Source organism: Olea europaea, chromosome 17 (genome assembly GCF_002742605.1).
Source record: "Olea europaea var. sylvestris chromosome 17, O_europaea_v1, whole genome shotgun sequence".
NCBI lineage: Eukaryota > Viridiplantae > Streptophyta > Magnoliopsida > Lamiales > Oleaceae > Olea > Olea europaea.
In genome coordinates this window covers 4,341,331-4,369,014 of record NC_036253.1, presented here as the reverse complement: position 1 = coordinate 4,369,014, position 27,684 = coordinate 4,341,331, and the positions used below count along the sequence as shown (strand labels likewise).

The window sequence follows — 27,684 nt, the reverse complement described above, 5'->3', positions numbered from 1 at the left end:
ATATAGCCAAGTTTTTGCTCTTTCTTTAAGTGAAAACGGGAAAAATTTTAACCTGGCTGCATCCGTTGTACCATGTTGATTGTGGAAGGTTGCAACTACCTCCTCAAATTCCCTAATATGCGCGTATGGGTTTTCACTGTCAAGTCCATGAAAAGTGGGAAGAAGTTGAATCATTCCCGATTTTAGTTCGATATGTGGCATATTGGGCGGAAACATTATGCATGATGGTGTGGATGTACGTGTGGGGTGCAAATAATCATGCAAAGTCCTATAAGGCGCATTGCCGTGTTCACTATCAGACATAGTGTTATGTGTTGAGGTGTTCGTGGCAATTGATACAGTAGCAAAATAAGGGTTATATTGAGATTCAAACACTGGATAAGGTGCTCCAATAGAACTCCCTTGATTGGCTCGATCCCTGCTCATCAAACACACACAAAAAGAAAAACAAAGAAAATGTGAAAACAAAATAAAAATAACACTAAAAAAAATAAAATTAAATCAAATAAAAATGAAGGAAAAGGAACGATGTCACCCTTTTTCGGTCGATCCCTTGATTACTTGTACCGTCTCCCCGACAACGGCGCCAAAATCTGATTACGCCCAAAGTATAACGCGGTGATTGTAGTACAGCTTTGGGTGTCGTATCCACAGGGAGATGAAAATTTTCTCAAAAAATCAAACAAACTAGGGTTTTCGTAATTTTATGTGGGAATGATTTGTCACTTGGAATAAAAATTAATTATCAATATGCGACATAAGTGAAGCGTCGGAATTCCCCCAATAGATTGGATCAATCGACATCAATAATTCATGTATTTTTCCTCAATTAGAGATTTTCTTCCCAACTCTCTAATCGGAAGATTTAACAATAAAATCCAATTTAATTCCAATTATATTGCTAGAATCTAGATTTTCTATAACACATCCGTACATTTTTTTTTATTGGAAGAAGATCAAAGATCAACCATATACATCAAGCATAAGGCAGTAATCAATTCGCCCATAAAGTAATATTAAGATTAAAATTCAACAATTATTTCAATCATTCGATAGAAGGAACATGGCTAGATCTATGAAGGATTTGATAAAAGTTAAAATAATCTCAACAATAAATAATTCAAATTGTAATTCAACAAGTACTTCGAATATTCGATAGAGAAAGCATGACTGAATCTATGGAAATTCTAATAATTGTTAAACTAATATCAAAAAAATATTCAAGATATGGAAATTCGATTCTAAAATTGTTTAATAATGAAAAACTCAATCACATGAATTAAAGATATCGAAATCACCAAAACCGATTGAGATCTTTCGTTGCTTCACCAAGTTCCTTAGTTTTCCATGGAGTTTCTTGAGCACCAAGATGAAAGAAATAGGTCTGGGGGCGTCTCCCTTCGTTCTGGGTGGTTTTGGGCATTTATATTCCGTGAAAATTAGGTTACCATAAGAGATTCAATCGTATAAGGAAATTGAGATTCGGCCGCCCAAAAAATACTATGCAACCGCATGGTTATTGTCATTATGGTCGCATTGTTATGCACTTTCAGTCTCTTCAATTCTCGGTATAGGTGCGTGCGACCGCATAGTAGAAAGGCATGTGACCGCATGGTTCCGCCAGACGACTTTTAGTGTTTTAATCATAACTTTTTTTTCCAATGTCCAATTGAGGTAATTCAAGTTGCATTGGATAGATAACTCAAAGGGCCACAATTTTTATTCAGAAGTCATCTCCCAATTCGATCATCTTCCATGTCAAAAATGGGTCCCAACATGAGACTAAAAACTGGTGTGTTAGTTTTCGATTGGAAATTGATGTATTGATCAAACTTTGACGTTATTTCATCCATTTGACTTCTTTCCTCATCCATTTGACCTCTAACACTTTTGAATCTTCATCATAATCTTAGACACAAGTTTGGATCATTTGCACTTTAGTCCCCAAACTTTCGTTCTCTTCTACTTTGGTCATTTTCACTTGTTTCTTCCGAATTTCATCTTTTTCACCAAAATGCAACCTAAACCAAAATATAAGAGTAATGATTGCATTTTGGCATAATATAATCACATGAATACAATTGTTAAGAGGGGAAAATATGGTATTTTACACTCTTATCAGAGCCCTAGCCAATTTTTTGGCTTTTCAAGGCTTTCAGCCTAGCTGCGTGGGCTATGTCAACCATCAGAAGGTGGTCTGACGATTAAGGACTTTAGCCAATTTTTTGGCTTTTCAAGGCTCTCCGCCTAGCCGTGTGGGTTACGTTGATCGTATGTCTTGACGGGATGAGCATGGAGATTTAAGATTGCCTGTTAGCATAAAAAATACTTGGATTCGTGAGCTCAGTAGGCGCATCGGGATGTCCCAGCTAGGCTGGCCCTTCCTTAGCGCCCTCATCATCTGCCATTACCAAGGTCTTTCATTAAACACGATAAATAATTGTATCTAAAGGCGCCTTTGTGAGGCGTTACATGGAGGGAATTAAAAACGCAACCTATTCTACAGCATTTACAAAAACATAGCTTGTGCATCTATCCTAAAGTCTACTGGTAATATCTTTTGAGATGCTCTGCGTTCCATGGCCTACCCAGTGCTCTTCCTCTCATGTCTTTCAGGATATAAGCTCCCTTCCCCAAGCTGCGAATTACTTCATACGGGCCTTCCCAATTTGGTCCGAGTTTTGCCGGGGGGTGTTCTGCTACTACTGCATCCCTTAAAACGAGGTCTCCCGGCTGAAAGATTCTTAGCTTCACCATCCAATTGAAGTACCCAGCAGCTCTTCGTTTATACGTCATCATTTTGATCGCCGCCTTCTCCCTTACCTCCTCAAGTAGGTCGAGTTCTCCTCTAGTCACAGTGTCATCTAGCTGCTTGATTTTCATCCTACCAGTCTCACTTAGAATCTCAACTGGGACTACTACTTCCATTCCAAAGGTTAGTCTGAATGGTGCTTCTCCGATCGTTTCTCGTGGAGTCATATGATACGCCCATAGCACATTAGGCAGCTCATCTGTCCACAACCCTTTCTCCTTCTCCAATCTGGTCTTTAGATCCCAGAGAATGACTTGGTTTGTCACTTCGGCTTGCCCGTTCGATTGAGGGTGGGCGACCGAGGCCAGTCTATGATCGATGTGATATCTTGCACAAAAGATCTTGAAACTATGATTATCAAACTGCCTACCATTATCCGTCACCAATACCCTCGGTATTCCGAACCGACATACTATATTTTTCTAGACAAAGCCTTGTATCTTTCCTGTTGTGATGGTCGCCAGTGGCTCTGCCTCCATCCATTTAGTGAAGTAGTCGATGGTGACCAGGAAAAACTTCCTCTGCCCTTTGGTTATGGCAGAGGTCCTAGAATGTCCTCCCTCACTGAAAAAATGGGCACACCCTAAATATGGTTGTCTGCTGTTCGGCTGGGACATGGAACAAATTCCCTTGACACTGGCATATGTCACATTTTCGTACCAACTCTTTAGCATCATCTTTCATAGTTGGCCAATAGTAACCCTGTCGTAGAATTTTGAAAGCAAGGGTAGTTGTCCCTTGGTGGTTACTGCAGGTCCCGACGTGTACCTCAAACAATATTTCTTTGGCTTCGGTGGGGCATATTTATTTTAGATATGGCATGGTAAAACCCCACTTGTAGAGCTACCCATCAATGATGGTAAATGAAGCTCCTCGAGCTTTCAATCTCCTCGCCTCTAGGGGGTCTTCCGGCACTATATCTTCTGCTAGATATTTGATTATCGGATCCATCCAACTTTCTTCGTGTTCAAAATTCTTCACCTCGGCCCAATGCTAAATGCTGGGTTGTTATAGGACTTACACACTCGCTGTTCGAGGTAAGTTTTTTAGGTTGGCTGATGCGAGCTTTGCTAGTGCATCTGTGTGTGCATTATCTCTTCGCAAGACCTTTGTCATCTTAAAGCTTACGAACCCTCTTTGGAAATCCCTTTACATTCATTAGGTATGCTGCCATCCTCCCATCCTTTGTCTTGTACTCTCCCGTTACCTGCCCTACTATTAACTGTGAGTTGCTGCATACCTCTACTAAAGTCACTCCCAGCCTTGTTACCAAACCCAAGCCTGTGATGACTGCCTCATATTCAGCGTCGTTATTGGTAGCAGGGAAAAGCGCAGTGAGTATTACAATTCTTCGGACTCTGGTCCGATCATTATGGTTCCTGCTCCTGATCCCTCTGTATTTGAGGAACCGTCTACAAAGATTTTACAATCTGCCTTTTGCCCTTCTGGGGGCTCTGTCGAGATGGTGAGCTCGACAATGAAGTCTGGTAAAGCCTGTGCTTTGATGGCTGTCCTGGGCCTAAATTTAATGTCAAACTCACTTATTTCGATTGCGCATTTCTATAGTCTCTCGGAGGTTTCCGATCGATGTAGGATCTGTTTGATGGGTTGGTCAGTTATTACTTGCACCGTATGGGATTGAAAGTAAAGTCTAAGCTTCCTCCCTGCAACAATCAACGCGAGCACCAGCTGTTCGGCTAGACTGTACCATGTCTCTGTGCCTTTGAAGACTTGACTGATGCAGTAGACCGACTTTTGTGCCTTTGAGAGTCCTTTCACAAGAACGGCGCTAACTGCCCGTGGTGACACCACGAGGTAGAGACACAGTACGTCACCCGGGCATGGGCTGGTCAGAATTGGAGGCCACTGTAGTGACTTTTTTGAGGATTCCAGCAATTTTTCGCACTCTTGAGTCTACTCAAAATTGGTGGAGCCCCCTATGGCTTTAAAGAAGTGGTAGCACTTGTCCGTCACCCAACTCATAAAGCGATTGAGGGCATCCACACGTCCTGTCAGCCACTGAACCTCCTTCTTACTAGTGGGCTCTTCATTTCTAGTATCGCCTGTATTTTGTTAGGGTTTACCTCAATTCCTCTTTGGGTGATCATGAAGCCTAGGAACTTTCCGTCGGCAGTACCGAAGACACACTTCTCCGGGTTAAACTTCAAGTTATTATGTCGACCACATCAAATACCTTCTATAGATAAGCCACATGATCGATTGCCTTGAAACTTTTCATTACCATTTCGTCGACGTAGGCTTCTATGACATATCTGGTCAGCTCCCGAAAGACTCTATTCACTATCCTTTGGTAGGTGCCTCTTGCATTTTTGAGATCAAACGGTATGGCCGTGTAACAATATGTCCCAGAATCTGTGATAAGTGATGACTTTTCCTGGTCGGGCTCAGCCATAGAGATTTGATGGTACCCAAAAAATGCATCTAAGAAGCTAAGTCTTTCATGACCTGACGTGGCGTCGACCAGGTGGTCTATTTGGGGAGTGGGTATGAGTCCTTTGGGCATGCTTTGTTGAGCCCGATGTAATCTACACACATACATCATTTTTCATTTGACTTTTTCACTAACACGACGTTGGCCAACCACTCAGGGTACTGCACCTCCCGAATAAAACAGCTTGTAGTAGCTTTTCCACCTCCGCTTTTGCCACTTCCTTCCTTTCGGGGACGAGGTTCCTCTTTTTCTGCTTTACTGGTTTAGCTCTAGGGAGGACGTCGTGGTGATGTTGAGAGATGGCTGGGCTAATCCCAGTAATGTCGTTCGAGCTCCACACGAAAACATTTAGGTTATCTATCAGGCACCTTACCAACTTTCCTTTTTCATCGGATTCCAAACTGGCCCCAATGCTAAACTCTCGTCCTTCTGATACAGAGATCCTTTCAATCATGTCAAGTGGTTCGATCCGCCTTTTCGAAGGTTCAACCTCCAACATCATGATCGATGGTACTCCCTTCACTAATATACTGTCGACATAACAATTTCGGATGCTTGCTGGGCCCCTCACACGTGCCCGACTCCTCTGCTGGTTGGGAATTTCATGACCTGGTGATAGGTCGAGAAAATGGCTCCAACTGCATTCAGCAATGATCGACCGTAGATCGCATTATATGCCATGGGAGTTTTTACAACTAAGAAGCTTGCCACAATTACTACAACAGTCAGATATGTGCCTAGCGTAACAGAGAGCTCTACGATCCCTTTCGAAATTATTGTGGCCCCTTCAAAGCCCTATAAGGGGATGGTTACGATTTTTAACTTGTCAGGGAGGATCTTTAAGTCCAAAAAAATATCTCATGAAAGTACATTTGCAGTGCTTTCCCCATCAACCAACACCCTCTTGACGTCGAAATCAGCTATGTAGCCTATTATCATCAAGGCATCGTTATGGGGGTGTGCCACGCCTACCAAATCCTCCTCATCAAAAGTGATGTTCTGACTAAACCTCGCTTTCCTTTGGATGAAATAGATCCCAAGAGAATGCGCGTTGCTTTTCCTTGACGAGTTTGAATCACCGCCTCCTACTAACCCACCTGCGATCACGTTTATCACTCCCGCGCCTAGGCAGGGGGTAGTCCTCCACTTTTTGTTTATCCCCGTTATCCTTCACATATTTGCCTAAGAGCCCTCGTCTCAGAAGGTGCTCGATCTCCTCCTTCAGCTGCATGCACTCTTCCGTATCGTACCCATGATCCTTGTGGAAATGACAGTATCAGCCTTGGTTTCTCTTGCCGGGTGGCGTTGCCATGGGTCTCGACCATTCAAGCTCCTTCATAGCTCATATCTCCATTAATAACTTCGCGCGTGGGGTGTTTAAAGCGGTGAACATCTTGGGCTCCTCCCGTTTTCACCTGACTTGCTGGTCTTGGATAGTTCTCTTACCCATCTGCTCACTCCTTGGTTTATTTTTGTTGACAGATCTCAACTCGTCTCCCACCTTTCGCTTGTGACTTTTCATTTCCCATCCCTCTCTGAGATGTTTTGTGACCTTCTCTACTTCTTCAACATCAACATACTTATCTCCCTTTTTCAGTAGGTCGTGCATTGACTAGGGGAATTCTTGGAAAGTGACATTTTGAAGGCCCGGTTCCAAGCTTCGTTCATCAACGTAGTCACCACTGCTGACATTTGAATATTCTCTATTCCAAGGGTTGCTCGGTTGAATCTAGCCAAATACTCTTGCAGAGACTCGTCCTTCTCTTGGACCGCCTACATCAGCTCTATGGCCATCTTCCTCTTTCTTTTACTACTGAGGAAGTAAGCCACAAATCTTTTGGAAAGTTCATCAAATGTGCGGATAGATCGGGAGACAAGTGTCGCCACCCAGTCTCTAGCTTCTCTCCTGAGGGTCGGGGAGAAAGACCGACACATGACTGCATCAGGTGCTGCATAGAGCCTCATTAAATCAACGGAAGTCCGAAGATGGTCAAGTGGTTCTGAGACCCCATCATAAGCTTCTCTCATAGGCTGCTTGAAGCCCTTAGGTAAGGGGACCGCCATAATTTTAGGAGCAAATGGGTCCTCTTCTAAGACCATCTGCCTATGCTTATCCTTTCTCTTTGATATTGCATCATTTATTTTCTATGTCATGATCTCCTCCATCCTCCGTTCTAGATCCTCCATGGATGGGTTAGGTTGTAGGACCGTAACCCCTGAAGCCTCCGAGCCTGCAGTTACCGGTTGGATGACAGGCGAGGTTTCTATGTGCGCCTCCTAGGGCAGCGGTGTGGCTTCCACCGAATGCGACCAGAGGACGGCTCCCCACATTTGACTCTGCAAGAGGGTCATCATAGCCGCTAGCTGGGTCTCCAGGGCTCTGAACTGGCTTTGTGTCACATATTGCGGCGGCGGTGGCGGGTTGGGGCCCCTAGAGACTGATTCGGACTCCGTCTCCGTCGTTGCTACTCTCAAGCGCGTGTCACTTCTTGTTCGTCTTCTTGACATGACTTTGGTGTTCAATGGAAGAAACTTCCCACAGATGGTGCCAATAAAATGGTGGTAGAATGGTACCTCCTAATCTACTTGGTGGCCGATGGCATTCCTGCTACTCCGACGAGCGTGTATAACCTGAAAAGTGAGGGCGAGGCTTTCTCCCCCGTTTTACCTCCGGCGTGAGAATTAGTATATGCGTCAGGAGAAATAAGGATGAAATTCAGATAGCTAGAAAACATCCAAAAAAATCCCCTTACCCGTGTCGTTTTCGGGGGTATTTATAGGTGCTGGAAGCCGAGTGACTACCGGGCAATCATGGTGCCACGTGTCCCACGTCGGCTTCCCCACTAACCTACGTTTTCCTAGGGGATCTCTAACTTCCCGCTTGAAAGTTGTGCCCATAATAACCGCCATGGAGCTTTATCAATTTATTTGAGATTTTTCACTAAGTGTTGGGGTGGCCACATAAGTCATTTCCGGGAAGCAGATGGCTTCGCGTAGAGGTAGAGCGCCCCAGGAGGGTCGATGGTTTCGCGTAGAGGTAGAGTGCCTCCGAGGGGTCGATGGCTTCACATCGACGTCTAGTGACCTGCCTTGTTCGTCGTTGGGGTGGATCTGTAGGCTAATTTATATCAACAATTATCACGTACGAGAAACTGAAGGTCATAACAACTAACACAAATTCACATGTATTATATTGTGATGCCATGTGCATTTGTCTAGAAAAATGAAATGCATAAATATTATCAACTAATTGAAAATTACTAACTACTAAAATGATAAACGAAATAAAGGATAAATCTAGCTATATGAAACTCACCGACAATCCATCTAAAGTAAGATGATTGTGACATTGTATAGTTAATTTGACATCACAAAAAGCGATTTATAGTCACAATTAATTAACGATTCAAAAGGTATTTATCAAATTTCACATTCAAGATATAATGGACCACAAGCATATGTTCAAAAGCTTCAAATGAAAAGGAAAAAATGTCATCAAATATTTAGAAATAACCACGTCTGAAGGAAATAAGGCTATACAAATGATACAACTATACAAGGATCAAAAGCAAACAAAGAAGGTCAAATAATAGGAATTATAGGTCACGGCTACTCAATAGGTTAAAATGTATAACACGTACACAACTTTAATAAAAGCTTTGATTTTTAGATATTCGTTTATTTTTCGTATTCAAATCACCTTAGGCAATCCATTGTAACAACCCAAAAATGTCGTTGAGGACCAGTCAACATCGAAATCAAATTCTTCCCAAACTTCAAAAATTTTAGTGAACTAATACTTTTACGACGATTCCCTAATCTTCCATAAATTTTACAATCTTAATGGGGATTTTAACTTTCGACCCTTTCAATACTAACAAAGAAATCAAATCATAAAACTATCGCTTGAAGTCAAATTTAGACTGCTATCGTCCTTTCATAATTTTGTTTTCATTTTCGTATGAGAGGTCAGGTTTCATGTCCTCCTCCGCGTCGAAGATTGGGCATCCATGGAAAAATTATGAGGTGTATATTCATTCACACACGTTAGGTGAATTTAGCAATATCCTAATTGGGTCATGAATGGGCCCACAATAAAGACAAATGTAATTCCAATGTGGGCTCATGTCTATCAATATGCAGGCCATGGACTCCTTTTTTGGCCCACTTCATGTCCTCTATGCCTGCCTTTCCAGTATATCTCATTTTCAAATTCTACTCTATGTTATCCCTTTACCTGTCGAAATGTACGTAAGAATCAATTCCAACTAACTTTTTCAATAAGCCAAGGAATTTCGACACATTTGACACGTCTAGGAAACGATTTCTTGATTAATAGATTGACCATAAGTTTCTATACACAGTATAAGATAAGACCAATAGACTTAATATAGAAGATTCCTTTGTAATTTAGAATTTGGAAGTAAATCATTACACGATGTTTTTCATTGACAATCTTAGGATATTGGAACATCAAGATGGAATTGCAAAATGAAACTGTTCGCATTAACTTTTGAAAGTCTAGAGTTTTCGTTCTGAATGAAATTTGAAAATTGGAACTATTTGCAAGCTTTTCTTTTATTTTCTAAAAGTTTTTGTAAATTTTGCATTTTTTTCTTCAATTAATTTTGTTCAATTGAGCAAACACATAAAAAGAAATTAAATCCATGAATAACCTCTACATATGATTTTCTTTTTTCTTTTTTTTGGAAATTTTTATAACCCTGAAACATAAAGCCCAAGAGATTGGTGAGCGAATGGTTAGTGATGAATAGCACCTGCATAACTTCCCGAAGGTATTTTCTTAGCATATAATCTATTCTTTTTTCCAAATTTTATTCTTAACAACTTCTATACATGTTCGAAGCAAAAAAAAGGTTATTCTATACTGGAATATTCACTTGTTGCTAAGATTGAACAATGCTTCGCTTAAAATTTTTGTTTCTTATATTATTCATAGATTCTCAAATAGTTCTTTCTTAAGTTAAACCATTTGATATTCCTATTATCAAAAAATAAAACTATAGTTTGCTAATAAAAGTTTCTTTTGACCATTTCACTTTCTTTTTCTTTAAGAGAAATACAACGTGTCCACGCATTACATCAAAATTTTTATTTTCTCATCCGTACAGCCTTCAATGTAATGGATCAAACACCAACACAAATCCATATATTTAATTGTCTTTCTCACACAAAAATACATATTTGTTTGAAAAGCAAACTTAGGTTATGAACATAAAAACAGGTTTAAGGATAGAAAAATAACTTTGTCACCTTTATGTTGGTAATAAATAATTAATTGCTAACCTAATAATTTAGATTCCCTTAGAACCCCTTGAGTGTAGGGTTCCTTTGGCCCCTCTTTCGTGCCAAAGACTCGTATTTTGTTTATTAGTATTGGACGGAAACAAATAGTTTAACATGGCAATTTTTTTTCCCTTTAATATTGTTTCACAATCAATTTACTTAGTCAAACGCATTCCGTTCAAAATTTTTATCATTAGTAAAAATAATTTTGACGAATATATTTGAAAAAATAAGCAGCTTTTAAGCAAATCAATCAGTACAACACAACCACACATTATAATGCAGAGTGAGTTTGAAAAGCATTTATTTTACTTTAACATGAGATGGAAAACTTGAATTAAAGTGTGGGAACAGCCATACTTCTTCTAGAGGTTCTTGTTATCATCTCCACCTGTTTCCTGAAAACAAGGGGCAAATCTTTTCGTGTCCGACTCTACAACTTTTACTTTGTTACATTATTCATTTTGGTTGGTACCAAGTGTCAAACGTACCTTCACTAGACGAGGCTATTAAGGGTAATTTACAACTTTTATTTCCTTTTTATTTTTATTTTGTTTCAGTAAAATTAAAGTATTTCTTATTTTTAATAGTTTATATAGAGCTATTTTGTTATATTAATAGAAGTAGAATCAAGGTTGAATTTTTTTTTTTTTAATTCATAAAACTTAAAGACTCTTGACTTGCTTAATTTGATTAAAATATTCATTTCTATTCCAATGAAATCCAATGAAGTCATTCTATACTCTCTTTTTTTTTTTTTTGGTTATCGTGATTATTCCGTCCTTATTTGATAGAGATTCTTTAAAATTTATTTTGAACTATGTATTAATCAATAGAATAGTCTTGAGCGTGAATCCATAACTTTTCATACCGTTTAATTACACATTCTCCAATTTTATTTTGTTTCCTCAAAACTTATTCTCACATAATCTATATCAAACAATTTCTCGCACTCAAATTAACAAATTTGTTTATATTTTTTATGAGATGATTAGACATGAAGAATTAAATCAAGTTTCAAATGATATTTTGCAGAAAATCAAATCAAATCAAATCCCAAAGGGAATCAAATAAGAGTGAGTTCTAGGTAGCTAGGCCAATCTTTCTATCCTTAAGTCGAAGGTCTTGGCGAAAGATGACTGATTGAACCCAACCCCACCTTATAGTGGTGCAATAAAATGGAAGACCCACGTATCAAACACAATGGGGCTTTTTTCTTTGTTCTCTTTCCTTGGTGGATACCACACAACAAATTTCTTCATCCTATGCTAAGAGATGTTCTTGACCTTGGTGGTTTACTTGTCAAAATCACCTTGCTTATCTTTTAGAGTGTGTCCAAACGCGCGTGCAACACGATCATTCTCGTGCAGTATAAGTTTTTAGATGAGATTTTTATAATGATATTAGAACTAAAAAAAATATTTGAGTTAAGATCTCGTTGCTAAGTTTTTAGAGAGATGTCTATAGATTTACAAAAATCAAGTAAAAAGACTTAGAAAATAGTCTATTTCTACCATTGAGATGAATCTATTTTACAGGTGGAGGTATGTCCTGAAAATAATAATGAATATATATTTTAGCCTACAACAATCTAAACTTTTCAATGAGATGATTAAGAGAATTATCTCATCTAGAAGTTAAATTCGTAAACGTAAAACGAATTTTTTCACTACAAGTATGTTTTCAACACGTTCATCACATACATGTTAAGTAGTTAAAAGTTTGACCTATAAAATTTTCCGAAATGCGAATAGTGAAATTTAAATACTTATTTTTGTTTAATCTGATAAAGTCACAGTGTGAAACTTTATATATTTGTGCAAGTGTATAAAAAAAACTAATGGATTCAAGCTAATGGCATCAACCAACTTTCATTACTATCAAAATCATGATTTAAGGTTGTTAAGAAAGGAATAAATTTATGATTAGCTTATTAATCATGAATGAGGTCTCACATCAAATTCATATTAATTAAAGAATACAATAATATTGATGAGCATGTGGGTGTCTCTCTAACACAAAGCAACGTTTGTTTAACCATAATCATTCTTTTTGTCCCCCCATGAGAAAATTGTAATAACTCTTATTATTATTATTTTTATGACGGGGGAACCCGCAGCTGCTATTTTTCGGGTACGCATTGGATAAACCCTCGGGTTAGCGCAATAGCCTACAAATCACGACAACCAGATAAACCGCACTAGGCATATCCTGTACGACATGCTCGACCGAGAAAGTGTTGGTAGGGGGAATCGAACTCGTGACCAAAGGTCTTCGCGCTCACCTACTCTAATAACTCTTATTTTAAATGGCATCCACGACTGTGAAAATATTGAATTGATGTGATATTCATAAAAATATAAAATTTGATATTTTAATATATATTATTAGTTAGTATTTTTTTGGTAAAAAGAAGTCATGTTAACATCTTACAAATATTTAATCAATAAGTGGCAAAACTACTGATAGTCTTCAATGTGAATAGCATTATTTCAATAGTATATTCATTTTTTTGAATTTTTTTTAAGCAAAATTCTTTATTAGTTAAAATTGAATTTCGATGAATCAACTATATTATTAGATTTCTTATAATTTTTGCATTTTTTTTCAAAACATTTGTAAATATTTAATGTAAATTTCAAACTGAAAATATTTGAGCAAGTAATTAAAGGCAGTCCTACAAGAGCATATAATCTTATGAATTAGTCATGTCTCCTTTACCTAATCTTGCTTTATGATTGGCGTGTTACTTGAAGATTTCATATGGTTGCCAGTGCAACATAAGCTGGATTCAATTTACTTTCACACCTAAAAACAATTATTTGTAAATCAGACTGTGTCGATCTAGCCTGAGTTTGAGATAGTATGTTTTTAAAAATTCAGTCATAATTATTAGAGCCAGGAATCAGGTATGTCCATCAATGTAACTCAAGGTGGATTCATTTGTGCAGGCTTCTTAGGTTCGAAAGAAATACCCTTTCTAGAATCTTAGTGAGTTAGCGTGCTTATTCTCTTAGTACCGTATATTCACGGTATAAGCAAACTAGACTAGACAAAAGTAAATAGATAAGTTGACGAATGCTTTTAACGAGGCATTAATTTGAGGATTTTAAAGTAAGATTGTCACTTCTTTATGTACTTAATTTTACTTAAAATGTAGAAAATAATATAGATATGGCGAAGATGCAAGGGAATCGTTGATTCATCAATCTTCCTCATTTCTTACACTCATGCTACATCACAATGTAATTGGTAAAATCAAACCCTTCATCTAGGTTTAGATAGGCACCTAAAAATTCCCATCAAGACATAGATTGATTTAAAAAGGGATTGACGGAATGGATCAAATGTGTAAATAGTCGAGATAGTACAAAGTATCTCAATAAGGATGAATTTGAGAAATATGTCATACTTTACAGATGCTTCATAGTATTTACGAGAAATTCATGATAAGAGCATATATGTTTCTCTCCAGATTTGGTACCGGCTTTCATGATTATTGTATCATATAAGCTCCTTTTTTTTTTTTTTTTAATTACGGTTGTAAATTGACAATTAAGACAAGATTGAGCAAGGTAACCACGAATATTAGATAACCTTATGAAAATGCACGTATTTGTAATTATAATTTTACACATGGAGAATTCCCCTATATCTTGTTTATTCGCAGTAAAATATTTTCTTTTTACTTCAATAGAAAAACAATATCCTGATAGGGGGTGTTGGACAAATGTGTCTTCTTCACTTGTAAATAAAAAATCCATATAAAGTAGAATTAATTTATTTTTAAGGATCTATCAATAAATTTTGAAGTCTAAAACTATGCCATGCCCTTTTCATCCCAAACTTCTTGATAAGGCTAAACTAATGAGAAAATTGCAATAATGGTCCCTAATATTTTCATTTTTTGAAGACTTTACCTTAATCTTCATTTTGTGCCAATAGAGGTTCCTAACCTTTCATAAATATGCACCTGAGGTTCATTTAGATGGAAACCGTTCAAAACACCGTCAGTTGATTGAGAAAATTAAGGAATCAACATCCAATAAAACCATAGAGGTAGCAGATAGTTCAAGAAATTTTCCCAATTAACAGATGGTGTTTTGGAAGGTTTCCGTTCAAATAAATCTCAGTTGCATATTTATAAAAGGTTAAGGACCTTCACTGGTACAAAATGAATGTTAAGGTAAAGTCTGCCAAAAACGAAAAGGTTAGGGACCACTGCTGCAATTTTTCCTAAACTAATTGACGAATGTTACCAAAATATTGATGTGAATGGACTTATAGCACTTTAACCTCATCGTCTTTCCTCAATCTTATGACAGGACCAAATTTATATCATAACGAAATTAGCATTTTAATGAATTTAAAACTTGAAGAAACATCATACATACTAAATAAAAACCCCTAAATATATGTTTTTCATGCAAGAAAATCATGGATATATTGCAAGAAGGTTTTTAGTATTAGAAAAACCTTGACATTATTGATACAGTGTCACGTATACTTCAAGAATAATAAAATTTGTATAGCATTGTGTCAAACATTGTTATGATACTCGGAAGCTCAAATGCCTACTTGATAGCTTTAACAAAGTCTCTAGCAATATAGGGACGAGGATGCACAAGAAGAGAAAATTTGAAATCGAGAAAAGTAGAACTTGAGCGGATGGTGGAATGGGATTAGGAGAAGGGGGTGACATTAAAAATGATAACCATGTTTTAGAAATCGAATCAAACAAAACTCGGCCTTGTCACTTCAACAATTTTTTTTTTTTTTAAATAATTGATTCGACCTTTACATTATTGACAAGTTCTTGTAAAATATGGACTAAAAAGTCTAATAAGTGAGGTCAACTCCGTCATTAGAGTTAATCAAGAATGAAACAGGGGTGTAATTAAGGGATTATTAAACGAGAATAATCAAAAAGCCAAACACGCCTGAACATTTCACGCTTTATCTAATCTAACCACCTTCAGTTCATCTTATGTCGGCTTGTTCTCTTGCATTTTACAAAAACCCACAACATTTCAACTGTTTAAAACTTACCATAGACAGTAAATTCTTTAAATAATGCTCTGTTATTGTTGCGAAATCTTATAATAATGATTTGTTATTGGTGCAATTGAAATGTAAGCACTCTTTACTATATATATTATATACTATAAAGAAGCTCCGCTCTCATTTGCATCAAATTTTCCGGCGAGTTCTAAGATTCCTCCCCACCCCACCATCTTGATCTTGGTTTCTACACCCCGCTTGAGAATTTTCTTGCCACCTTTTTCTCTATTATAGGCCGCTATATGCTTCCATTTTTAGTAATCTGGTTTTCTTTTTAGTATTCAGGTTTCGAGTTTTTAGGCGGTGCAATTGTATGATCATTTCCTCAAGAAGCTGAGATTTGAGGGGTCTGCTTGCGTTATAGGTCTGTTCTTTTACTTGAGTCCTGTGATATATGTAGTCTCAGTTGGGAAACTTTTGAGTTTGGAGGATTTTTTTATTTTTCGAAATAATGTCAAAAAGATTCAATATTGGGATTTGATAGAGAAATGGAGTAAAGAGTTTTCACAGGTTTTTAAGGTGAAGTCTACAGAATAAAGATTTTGTTTAATTTATTTGAGTTTTCCAAGTTGGAAAATTTGTGGGATGGTAATGAAACAAACTGCCTATTTAGTTTCATCGAGGAATACAGTATGGGGATTGACATTCGATGATAATTATGAATTGGGTTCTGTGAGAAAATTAAGGAATTTTTCTGGGATTTGTGGAGGCATTAGCGATGAACAGTTTGCAATTGGAAATATCTGATTGGTGAAAAATTAGTTTATGTGGTTCCAAAGGAAGAAAATTCAAAAAAAGAAGAAGTTCAATTCTGGTGAAGATATAGTCTATGAGTTTTGCTAAAATGAAGGTTCCTTCCAATGGATATATGGCCAATACGGGAGAAGGTTTGTTAACTTTCATCCTTTAAAATTATACTTCTTGTTCTTTGCTGTTTGATTTCAGATACCATTTCTCAACTTTTTATACCATAGTGAAAAGCTTTTGTTCTCTGCCAATTCATAATTTTGGGCAAGTTCAAGAGCTTGAGGTTTTAATATTCTCGATACAGTATGAGAATGAACTTGCTATTCATTTATTCGTTTTACATATTCAGGAAAGGGACGCTAAAGATTGAAAATGTGAATTTATTGTTGTGCGATTCTTTGTTTGTTTAATACATTTTCTTGGTCTGTATGTAGAATTCTAACTTTTATTCTGTGTGATTTTTTGTATTTATAAGCTATTACTCGAATTAGTAATAGGTGGCATTGTTTGTAGATTAACAGACTTTCTTTGAGAAAAGCATAAATTTGTTATTGCTTTATATTCAGTTCTGTATGTGATTTTCTCCTGCAATTCAATGCTTTCAATCTACTTTCTTTGAGATCTTAAAGGCAGAAATTTGTTATTGCTTTATATTCGATTCTTTATTTGATTTTCTCCTGCAACTCAATGCTTTCTTAATGAATGGTCCTTTACCATTGTTGTCAGTGATGTGTACCGAACTCTTCGTCATTCTTGATTTTTTTTCCCCGCTTTTTTTTGCCCCAAGTTTACGTATATATAGTATTCTAGTCGTAAAATTTATCGGTTTTCAATGTCAATTGAAGATCGTCAGTTCCGTAATCAGTGTCAAAATTTTCCCCTTTGAATAGATTATCTAAACCTTCCCTTTTCTTATGGATGTTGCTTTTTTAGTTTAAGGCTTTCTTTTTTTCTTTTTGTGTTGTATGGAGTGTTTTTGAAGCACTTCGTAATACCATTTGCTGATGATAATGATATCTTAGAAAAATGATAAATTGGAAACAGGAATTCAATAACCGGGGATCTAGTGGGAAGTAGGATCCATGTGTTTTGTCTAAGTCAATTGCAGCACTAAACTGTGAGCTTGCTGGCACTTTGTACCTTTTAATGATTCATCATAAGCCCACGAGCTGATATCTACTGTCCGAATTTTATTATCCTCTTGCCTGGCATCAATCTTTACTGCTGGGGAATTCTGATTATGTGACTACCTTTTCTGTTGCTAAGTTGCTTGTCCTCTGCGTAACTTCCAACTTCACCATAAAATCTTCTCTTGCAGTCCTATTTTGCAGTTTATGCTTAATTCGAAATTGATTGATAGAGAAAATAACTTAGTGGACCAGCCTCGATATTGGAAAATATACATTTAACAGTTGGAGAATGTATTTTTAATATCAATAAAAAATCCTTTTATAGCAAATCTTACATGATAGAAATTCCTTTTGTAGCCATTTGAAATTGCAGGTTTCATAATCTTATGTCATTTTTGAAGTTTCAACTTTCGTGTAATAAAGTTTCCATTTTAATTGGAACAGGAGGGGAAAATGTGATTAATTCAGAGTTATGGCATGCTTGTGCCGGACCATTGGTTTCTTTGCCTCCTGTTGGAAGTCTCGTCGTCTATTTTCCTCAAGGTCATAGTGAACAAGTATGTCCTTTCTCTCCATTTCAAGTTATAACGCAACTTTTAATATTCAATATCTGATAGATATACATCTACTGTTGGTAGGTGGCAGCGTCAATGCATAAGGAGGCTGAGAGCATCCCAAGTTATCCAAACCTTCCTTCAAAGTTGATTTGCATGCTGCATAATGTCACCTTACATGTACAACCGCCTCCATAGTTGTACAGAAAACTTTAAACATTATATGTTAAATTTTTTTCCTTTTTTTTCTGTGTTGCCACTCATTGTTGTCTGCGTTTTCCTTCCTTCTCCTTGGCCTTTTATACCAGAAAAGTACTTGATGATGGTCAATTTGTTCTATCCACACTGTAAATCAGTATCAGTGACGATGAAGTTGCGTGCAATATTGGTGCAACTAAAGCATGTTTGGCCAAGTTTTAAAGATTTACTTATACGCAAAAAACTAGGTTCAAAATAAATGAATTTTTTTTTTTTTTTTTTGGTCTGGTCATAGTTGAAAATAAGCAAGAGTTTCTCCCAAAATAAGTAACCTTTTTACTTAAAGTAACATTTGTAGAGCATGTTTGGTGGTTCTTAAAATGTACTTGTAGTTGTCTATAAAGTAAGTTAAGCAAGTTTTGTTAGTGAAGAAACATTAACTCTGAAAATCCTATTCGGTAAAATAAGTAATTGAAAAGTAAGTTTAGTTTACTTTCATGCAAACATGCATATTTGGAATGAAATTAGTTAAATGAATACTTATAAAAAAATTTAGCTAAGCCAAACATGATAAAGAGCAACTATATGTGTTTGGATACTAGCCAAACCTCAACATTTTATAATTAATTTTCTTCTATTTACTTATTTATTTTGATCAGGCTGATGCTGAAACCGATGAAGTCTATGCTCAGATGACTCTTCAACCTGTAAGCAATGCAAGTCAGGTATTAAATTTGAGAATTTATTTACATAACAATACTTTATAGGAAAAAATGTGGTACAGCATGATAACTTATCTGAAGAAGCATTGAATTTATCATCCTACAGTACGACCAGGAAGCGCTACTTTTATCTGAGATGGGACTTAAGCAAAGCAGGCAACCTTCTGAGTTCTTCTGCAAGACTCTTACAGCAAGTGATACGAGTACGCACGGCGGTTTCTCCGTACCTCGTCGAGCAGCCGAGAAGATCTTTCCTTCTCTGGTTTGTGTTAAGCATTTGACATTTCCGCATAAATTGAGATAACAAAATTGTCAGCATGTCTGGCTGTGCTTTTACTTTTCTTGGAAGTATGCAGTATAAACATACTTCACTAAAAAGGAGCTTAAAAGCTGATATAAGTACAGCCAAACCTGCTCGAATTCAGCTCATTCTGCTACTTACCTGGAAAATTTCTTGCAGGATTTTTCGATGCAGCCTCCTGCTCAGGAGCTAGTGGCTAAAGATTTGCATGACCAATCATGGACATTCAGACATATATATAGGGGTATTTGTTTCTAGAATGTATATCCTTTGGTACTGTATTTGTTTTAAAATTCTCAAGGATGTATCAAGAAAAAGATATTAACTCTACTCTATTAGAATCCTCTCTTCCTGAATATTACTTCTAGATAGACTACACAGAAAATTGTAAATACATCTTGGAAAAAATTAGAATCAAACATGCTCCTTTGATTATATATTCGTTCAATGTTAATTTGTCATGAAATTATGATTCTGAGAAATGGTTTGCTATGCCCTTTATGTAAATTATTATTTTTATCAATTAAGGACGCTATAAGTCAATTTGATTTTACTTGCGAGTATTCCATATGCAAATATACATTACTTCATAAATATTTCGAGTTCATTTGATGGTTACAGTTAGATTTGTACCATTTCTGCATGTAAACCTCTAGATTTGGTTACTTTTTCTTTTTGCTCACTTTACACAAGACTAGATTCCTGGAATATCTCATCGGGATACACTCTCTTTGGAGCCACCTAATAACGCTACTGAGAAATATTTCATCTTAATTATTGGGAATAAAACTTAATTTTTGTTGTTGTAGTTCTGACCTGTTCATGATCATCAATCATAGTTTGGAACATAAAGTTAAAGTCTACTTGTGCTTGATTCCAGGTCAACCCAAAAGGCACCTGTTGACAACTGGATGGAGTGTATTTGTTAGCTCTAAAAGACTTACGGCAGGCGATTCTGTCCTTTTCATAAGGTACGGAATATTTGAATTAAAAGCATAGTTGGTTAAGCTTAACTGAACATGTTTGGAAACAAAAAAGTGAGTTTCACTTGTTTTTAAGCTTAGCCAAACATTCTCTCTGTTTGTGCTTAGCGTTATCCTTGTCACTGAACTGCAAAAGTGTGATATAGAGACGAAAAGTCACATCTTCTCTTGGGTATAAGACATGCTACCAGACAGCAGCCTGCTATCTCCTCGTCTGTCATATCTAGTGACAGCATGCACATGGGAGTTCTTGCAGCTGCAGCTCATGCGGCTGGGAACAACAGCCCATTTAAGATATTCTACAACCCAAGGTAGTCGAACTAATACCTTTTTCAACTGTTAAAGTACACTGGATTAACTTTGTGAAAATTTTTGATTCCCTGATGAAACCTAAACTATTACAGGGCTAGCCCTTCTGAATTTGTTATTCCTCTTGCAAAGTATAACAAAGGAATGTATACCCAAGTTTCATTAGGTATGCGTTTCAGGATGATGTTTGAGACTGAGGAATCCGGAGTCCGCAGGTACATGGGTACCATTACTGGCATTGGTGATTTGGACCCAGTGCGATGGACAAATTCACAGTGGCGTAACCTTCAGGTACTGGTTTTCTCTTTTCATTTTGCTGAAAGTCTTCAACATTTATCTTTAGTGTGTATGATCATGAACATTTAGAACTTCGTGATCGCTGTTCTACTCTCTTGGAAACTAAATTTTTCCACTGCCCACCTAGGATATAACTCGACTGGTTGGTAAATATGTTGTCTATAATCAGTTTTTAGGCTAGCTTCTCTCAGTTTACCATGCTAAAAGCTGCATCTCATTTTTGGTTTTGGCTTTTCTCCAAATATGTGCATTGTATCTTTCCAATTTATATGTTTTCCTCTGCCGTAATTGACCTTCATTAATTTCTAATCATGGTTTAGATGTATCCAAAAGATTTATCCTTGATATATTCTACTACAAACGTCTTTTCCTCGAAACTTATTCGATTTCTAGATCTCATAATCAATTATCATTACTTTCGTTAGGTTGGATGGGATGAATCTACTGCTGGGGAACGTCCTAGTCGAGTATCAATTTGGGAAATCGAACCTATTGTGACTCCCTTCTATATTTGTCCACCACCATTTTTCAGACCTAAGTTTTCGAAACAACCAGGTTTCCCAGGTAATCCAAGTTGACCACTTATCTATCTTTTATTATTCTGGGATGTCAAACAGCTATAAGTTACAAATTTGTATTAGTTTTATTTGGTGTGTTTGTGGGAGACTGAATGTGTCCATAAGTTTTTGTTGAAATTGCAATAATTTGTTGCAAATGTTCAAATTTTCCTCAAACTCGTGTTTTTACAGATGATGATTCCGATATAGAGAATATTTTCAAGAGAGGCATGCCCTTGATTGGAGAGGACTATGGTTTAAAAGATACCTCAAGCTTCATATTCCCCGGGATGAGTTTAGTTCAGTGGATGAACATGCAGCAGAATCAACAGTTCACAGCTAATCAGTCTGGACTTTTCCCGGACGGGCTCTCTTCAACTAACCTACACGGTAACCTTGGAACTGACGACTGCTCCAAGCTGTTGAATTTCCAATCCCCGGCCTTTGCTTCCCAAAATCTCCAACTCAGCAAAATCAATCAACAAGTTGGACAACTTCAACAGCAGCCGTCTTCTGCGTGGCCCCAACAGCAGCCGCTGCAGCAAATGTTAACGTCTTCTATAAACCCTATAAATAATGGTGTAGCTCCTGACCAGAATCCATATCAAAATTCACAGCAAACAGCAATTATCTCCCAACAACTTCAGCAACAACAGTTACTAAGAGGCAATACACAAATGCAGCAAAATGTTCCCTCAGCAAACAAAAGTACAGTACCCATGATATCTTTACCTCAGGACACTCAGTTTCAGCAACATATTGAACAACCATCTAGCCTTGTGCAGAGGCCCCAGCAACAGCAGACAGAAATGCAACAAACTCGGCCACAATTTCCGCAGCCAATCTCAATACAAAAGCCACAAGGGAAACAGACATCACAACAGAGTATTTCGGAACATCAGCTGCAAATGCAGATTCTCCAGAAACATCAGCAGCAACAGCAGCTGCAACAGGTGCCGTCCCCTGTAAGTTCTTTTTTGGAGCCTCCGTTTTCCCAACAACAACAGGCTCTTCAACAAAACCAGCAAGCTCAGCATTTCAGCAGCACCGGCTTTTCAGCATCAACACTTGTGCAATCACCACAATTTCCTGTCAACCAACTCTACAGCCAGCAAAAGTCTACGTTCACTGTCAAATCACATTCCGAACCAGCTGATGCGGCTGGCCCATCATGTTCAACCGCACCTTGTACAAACAATATGCAAGCTTCGCTGTCGAACTTTCTGAACAGAAATCAATTGGGATCAGCTGCATTACTTGATAATTCGGTTATTCATCCTGTTCCTAGTTTAGCTCCAGAGTCTCATAGCAAGGCTGATATCCTAATAAAAAGTGATTTACCTAGTTATAAAGGACCGAAGCAGCCTAAATACCGAAATACAGCTAAAGATCACTTGGATGCAGCTTCAAGCGCAACATCGTATTGCTTGGATGCTAGTGGGCGGCAGAACTTTTCTCTTGCTGGCTTGGATGGTGACATTCAATCACATCCCCAGAGCAGTCTTCCTTTCACAAGCAGTATTGATGGATTGACACCTGATGCTTTGTTGTCAAGGGGTTGTGATTCCGGGAAGGATATCCAAAACTTGCTCTCTAATTACAGTGGTAATCCAAGGGATAATGAAACAGAATTTTGCTCTGCTGGAATCAATTCTCAAACATTTGGGTTGCCAAAGATGTCATTTAACGCCAGTTGTTCAAATGATGCTGGGATCAATGAGGCTGGTGTTTTAAATAGTGGGTTGTGGCCAAACCAGATTCAGCGTATGCGAACATACACAAAGGTCTCTCTCTCTCTCTCTCTCTCTCTCAAACACACTGTTACACACACACACACACTCTTCAAACTGGTCACCTGCCAAGTTCCCCCGCCACAAAAATAGAAAAATGAAAAAAAATTACAGCATAATAGAATCCATCTACATTCTCTTTGAGAACACTTACACGAAGGAACCGTAATATGAAATAAATTTTATCTAATTTCTTTCCCTCTTCGTTTGGAGACAGCCTGATTACTAGAAATTATGCAGGTTCAAAAACGTGGCTCTGTGGGTAGAACTATTGATGTCACTCGTTACAAGGGGTACGATGAACTTAGGCATGATCTAGCCCGTATGTTTGGTATCAATGGACTACTTGAAGATCCACAACGATCTGAATGGAAACTTGTCTACGTAGACCATGAAAATGACATGTTACTTGTTGGCGATGACGCTTGGGAGTAAGTGTTTAGCAACTGTCCTTGTTATCTTAGTTTTTCGTTGAAAGAACACAAAAATAACTTTGAAAATTTTTCTCAGTGAGTTTGTGAGCTGCGTTCAGAGTATAAAGATACTGTCCTCTGCTGAGGTACAACAAATGAGTTTAGATGGAGATTTAGCTCAGCCTCCTGCCCCAAACCAAGCATTCAGTGGAACAGACAGTGGTAATGCTTGGAGAGGACAGTATGATGATAATTCTGCCAACTCTTTTAATCGGTGAAAGCATTGCAGAGATTAACTTTTATCAGCAGGAAATGTTAGAATGTAGATGTAAATTTCTTGTACCATCGAATGTTAAAAAGCTTGTCTGAAATTTTTTGAAGTGCTTGTGCATTCTTGTAGAAGAATCAAGAAAACTATATATACTTGACGAAACAAACAATTTTTTATTCAACTTTAAAAAAGGGAAAATTCAGTCCAGTGCCATCATTTTCATTCCTAAATGGATGCATCTCCATATTCTTTGCACTAAATTACGCTAAACTGACAGTTCAAGAAAATATTCATTTAGGACTGGAATTCTTTTGTGAGATATCAGAAACTGGAAAATAAGGACACAGACAAGCAGCTCTTTAAACGACTACAAAGAACAACAAATGGTTCTCGAACTGAAAAATCATTACACTTTGATTTCTTTCATTACGCTGCAAAAAGTCGTCATATTGATCCGGATTACAACAAATTTCTCAAGTTTCGCTTTTGCTGAACCAACTAAGAAAGGACAGCCATGACCTCTGAAGCCCTTAGTGCTATGTAGTTAGAACCGTCACTGCCCTTGAAATCGTTTCCTGCATATTTGGAGTACAAAACTGTGTTCCCGGGGATAACTGACAATGGCTTCCTGTTACCTTCCTCATCAAGGGGGCCAGGCCCGACTGCAATCACCTGTAATTGAAGATGGAAAATACTGAGCATTTTGAAGGGATAATTGAACAGAGGGTGGGACACTGCAAAAGTTTGCATGCTGACATTCTCCGATCAAAAACACTTGTTAACTAGAGATATTACTTACCGTGCCAATTGAGGGTTTCTCCTTGCTTGCCTCTGTTAGCAACAAGCCTCCAGAAGTTACCTCTTCAGCCTCAGCTACCTGAGTAAGAATTGTTGGGGGAAAAAAGAAAAGAAAGAATTATAAATGAAATGAGCAAACGGAAAAGCACAGAAGCAACCAACTATTTTGAGAAGAATATATGAGGAAATTGTGTTCATGGACAGGTTCATGACCAGAAAGGTTCTGCACAACTTCATCGATATAGCCACCAATGACACATTAGGTATATGCTCATATCACCTTTCCAGGAAAAATATCACCTCTCCAACTTCAGTTTTAGCAAATTCTATCAAAGCTTAATAATTGCAGTGTGTATATGAAGATAAGTCTGAATATCAGTCCCCAACACAATGCACAAAACTGAATCATAACTAACTAAACCATCAACAAACCTTAATGAGAACTCCGTCATTCAGGGGCTTCATATCCTTAACGTCATCAGTATCAAGGATTCCAACAATATCGTCCTCCTTCAAAATGAGGTGATTTGATCCATTGAACTCGACTTCTGTCCCTGCATATTTGGAGTACACCACTTGGGTGCCAGTCTAGAGGGGGGATATCAATCAGTTAGTAAACGCAATCATTTAAAGAGACAACACAACCTGGAAAGCATTAGACTGGTATTACCTTCACGCTAATGTCCACCTTGTTCTTTCCAATTGTACGACCCTCTCCAATGGCAACTACTTCACCTCCCTGGGGTTTTGTCTGCGCTGTTGTTGGTAGCAAGATACCACCTGTTGTCTTCTCCTCTGCAGTCTTAATCTTCACTAGAACTCTATCACCCAAGGGTTTGAGTGCAGTGTACTGAGGGATCAGAAAGAAAATACAGTAAACAATAAAGAAGAGAATCGCGTATACAACAAATATGAATTAAATTTTGCGCAAAGAAAAGAGCATTGATATTAATTCACATATTCCAGTTCCAGATGAAGGTGCATCTCAACCAAGATTTAAACTAAGTGAACAATCATATGGATCAGCTATAATAATTAGCATAGTCGTGGCCTCTAATTTCAGTGATATAAATTGCCTGCACACACCAACACCTCTTATCTCATTTAGGCAAATGCAATACAGTCGTAAAGTTAATGAAGCTGTAGAGATGAAAGAACAGAAAAGTAAGAGCATCTCTAACCCCATCCACATTGCACCTTAATTCGCCAAATTGTACCAAATTTTTGGTGCAAATCTCCTACAACCCATTGCACCATTTTGCATCAAAATGGTCAAAAACATTTTTACCCTTCTCTTCCACTTTGCACCAATTTTTTTAAGGGTGTATTTGTCCATTTGTTATACAATAAATTTTAATTCTAAATTTAATTATCATTACTATTACCATCACAATTCCTACAAGTAGTAGTAGTAGTGGTATTATTATGTGCATTTGTAATAAATTTTAATCATTTAATCAATAATAATTAATTTTTAATACTATTTCAACTTCATGATATCGTGATATTGCGATTCAAAGCATATTGCACTCTTTTTTAGCATTATGATATTAATATATTCGTAGTCGTATTTCTATTAATTGTACTACATTTCTTAAATTTATTAATAAATTCAATATTTTTGTTAACTAAGCATAATTATTTATTTAATAATTTATGTAGTGATAAAATAAATTAATAAATATTTAATTTTTTAGAAAAATAAATTGTTAAGAATTAAAAAAGAAGAAAATTATTAAACAATATTCATTTGCCGCAGCTTTCCGTATAATGAGTTGGAGATGATTTTCTGTTTCGTGCAGGGTTGGAGGTGGCCTAAGAAGCAATGTAAGACGAATCTGGCAAGTAATATAATGAAATCATGCGATAAAATCCTACACTATTACCTTCAATCGATTCATTATCAATCTAATAATGCAGTTTTCATTTTTAAAAATTACAATTTTTGTGATTAAAAGCGGTCATCTAACAGTATTGGCATATATCAATTCCAGAGCTAACAAACAAAAAGAACTATGTTTCTTGAATCAGTAAGAAATTGACTAGCAGCAAACATGAACCGAAAATTAAGGAAACAACAAATTTCCTGCATTAGAGAAAGGGAAATTCAACTATGAATTGAATACCAACCTTAGGGGCAACAACAGTGGCAGCCTTAACAGTAAGTCCGCGGAATGACCTGAGGGAGAGACCATTTTGCTTAAGAGGTGAAAAGGATGAGATTTTTACAGAATTTTGCCGCAGCCCTTCAAATGATGCAAACCCTTTCACTGAAACTGTAGATGCTGTCAACTGTGTTGCTGCCATTTCTTTCAAAAATCAAGAAAAAAGATCCAATCAAATTAATCAACTAAGCCGAAAAACACAATGCATAATAGTATACCTGAAATGGGAGAAAGTAGAGAGTACCTTATGGTTCAAATGAGTTTAGTGTGAGAAAATTCGTTTGGTGGGTGTAATAAAAGAGATAACAAAACCCTAGAAACTTCTGAATTTGTTTATAGAAGGGATTTTATGCAAAGGATAAGAGGGTTCTAGAATATTTTGGTAGTGCTACATTGGTAGTTAGGGATTTCAGAGAAATCCTCTCTCTTTTGGGCTTTATGTTTTGTCAAAGGAAAATCTTACAAATAGCACAGATTTGGAGGTTTTCTTTTGGGCTTTATGTTGCACAAAGAAAAAAAAGGAGAATAAAAGATGTTACGATATTTGCATTTTGACAAAAATGTTGTTGTCCCTCTGTAATAATTTAACTACAAAAACAAAGTTCTCAACCACAAATTATAAAGCCAAAATGATTATAATATGTACATAAGGATAATTTTTAACATCAAGCACGGATCCACAAGGTTTAATGCTCACATTTTACCCAACAATCGGTCTCAAGGATGCTGCCTAGTTTCCCTCCCAACACAGAGATACAACCGTCAAGAGAGCAAGAGAACAGTTGAAAAAACAAAGACAATCACATGAAGAATCAGA

At 37.1% G+C, this 27,684-nt stretch overlaps 2 protein-coding genes and 1 pseudogene across 2 annotated transcripts; 1 reads left to right on the top strand and 2 right to left on the bottom strand.

Moving 5' to 3' along the window:
- Positions 1-2,398, bottom strand: part of LOC111365539 — a 9,058-nt pseudogene extending 6,660 nt beyond the window's left edge.
- Positions 2,399-15,584: 13,186 nt separating this feature from the next.
- Positions 15,585-24,018, top strand: LOC111366099 (auxin response factor 19-like). The gene is made up of 13 exons (XM_022986753.1): positions 15,585-16,519; positions 17,954-18,066; positions 18,148-18,243; positions 18,921-18,986; positions 19,090-19,245; positions 19,444-19,528; positions 20,165-20,255; positions 20,414-20,578; positions 20,672-20,867; positions 21,299-21,437; positions 21,623-23,214; positions 23,461-23,651; positions 23,731-24,018. The coding sequence occupies exons 1-13, from the start codon at positions 16,462-16,464 to the stop codon at positions 23,909-23,911; spliced, it is 3,129 nt and encodes a 1,042-aa protein (XP_022842521.1). The 5' UTR covers positions 15,585-16,461; the 3' UTR covers positions 23,912-24,018.
- Positions 24,019-24,178: 160 nt separating this feature from the next.
- On the bottom strand, positions 24,179-27,264 carry LOC111366100 (20 kDa chaperonin, chloroplastic). The gene is made up of 6 exons (XM_022986754.1): positions 27,112-27,264; positions 26,833-27,011; positions 25,373-25,552; positions 25,135-25,290; positions 24,704-24,781; positions 24,179-24,576 (listed from the first exon to the last, which is right to left on the bottom strand). The coding sequence occupies exons 2-6, from the start codon at positions 27,007-27,009 to the stop codon at positions 24,403-24,405; spliced, it is 765 nt and encodes a 254-aa protein (XP_022842522.1). The 5' UTR covers positions 27,010-27,011; positions 27,112-27,264; the 3' UTR covers positions 24,179-24,402.
- Positions 27,265-27,684: the final 420 nt, after the last annotated feature.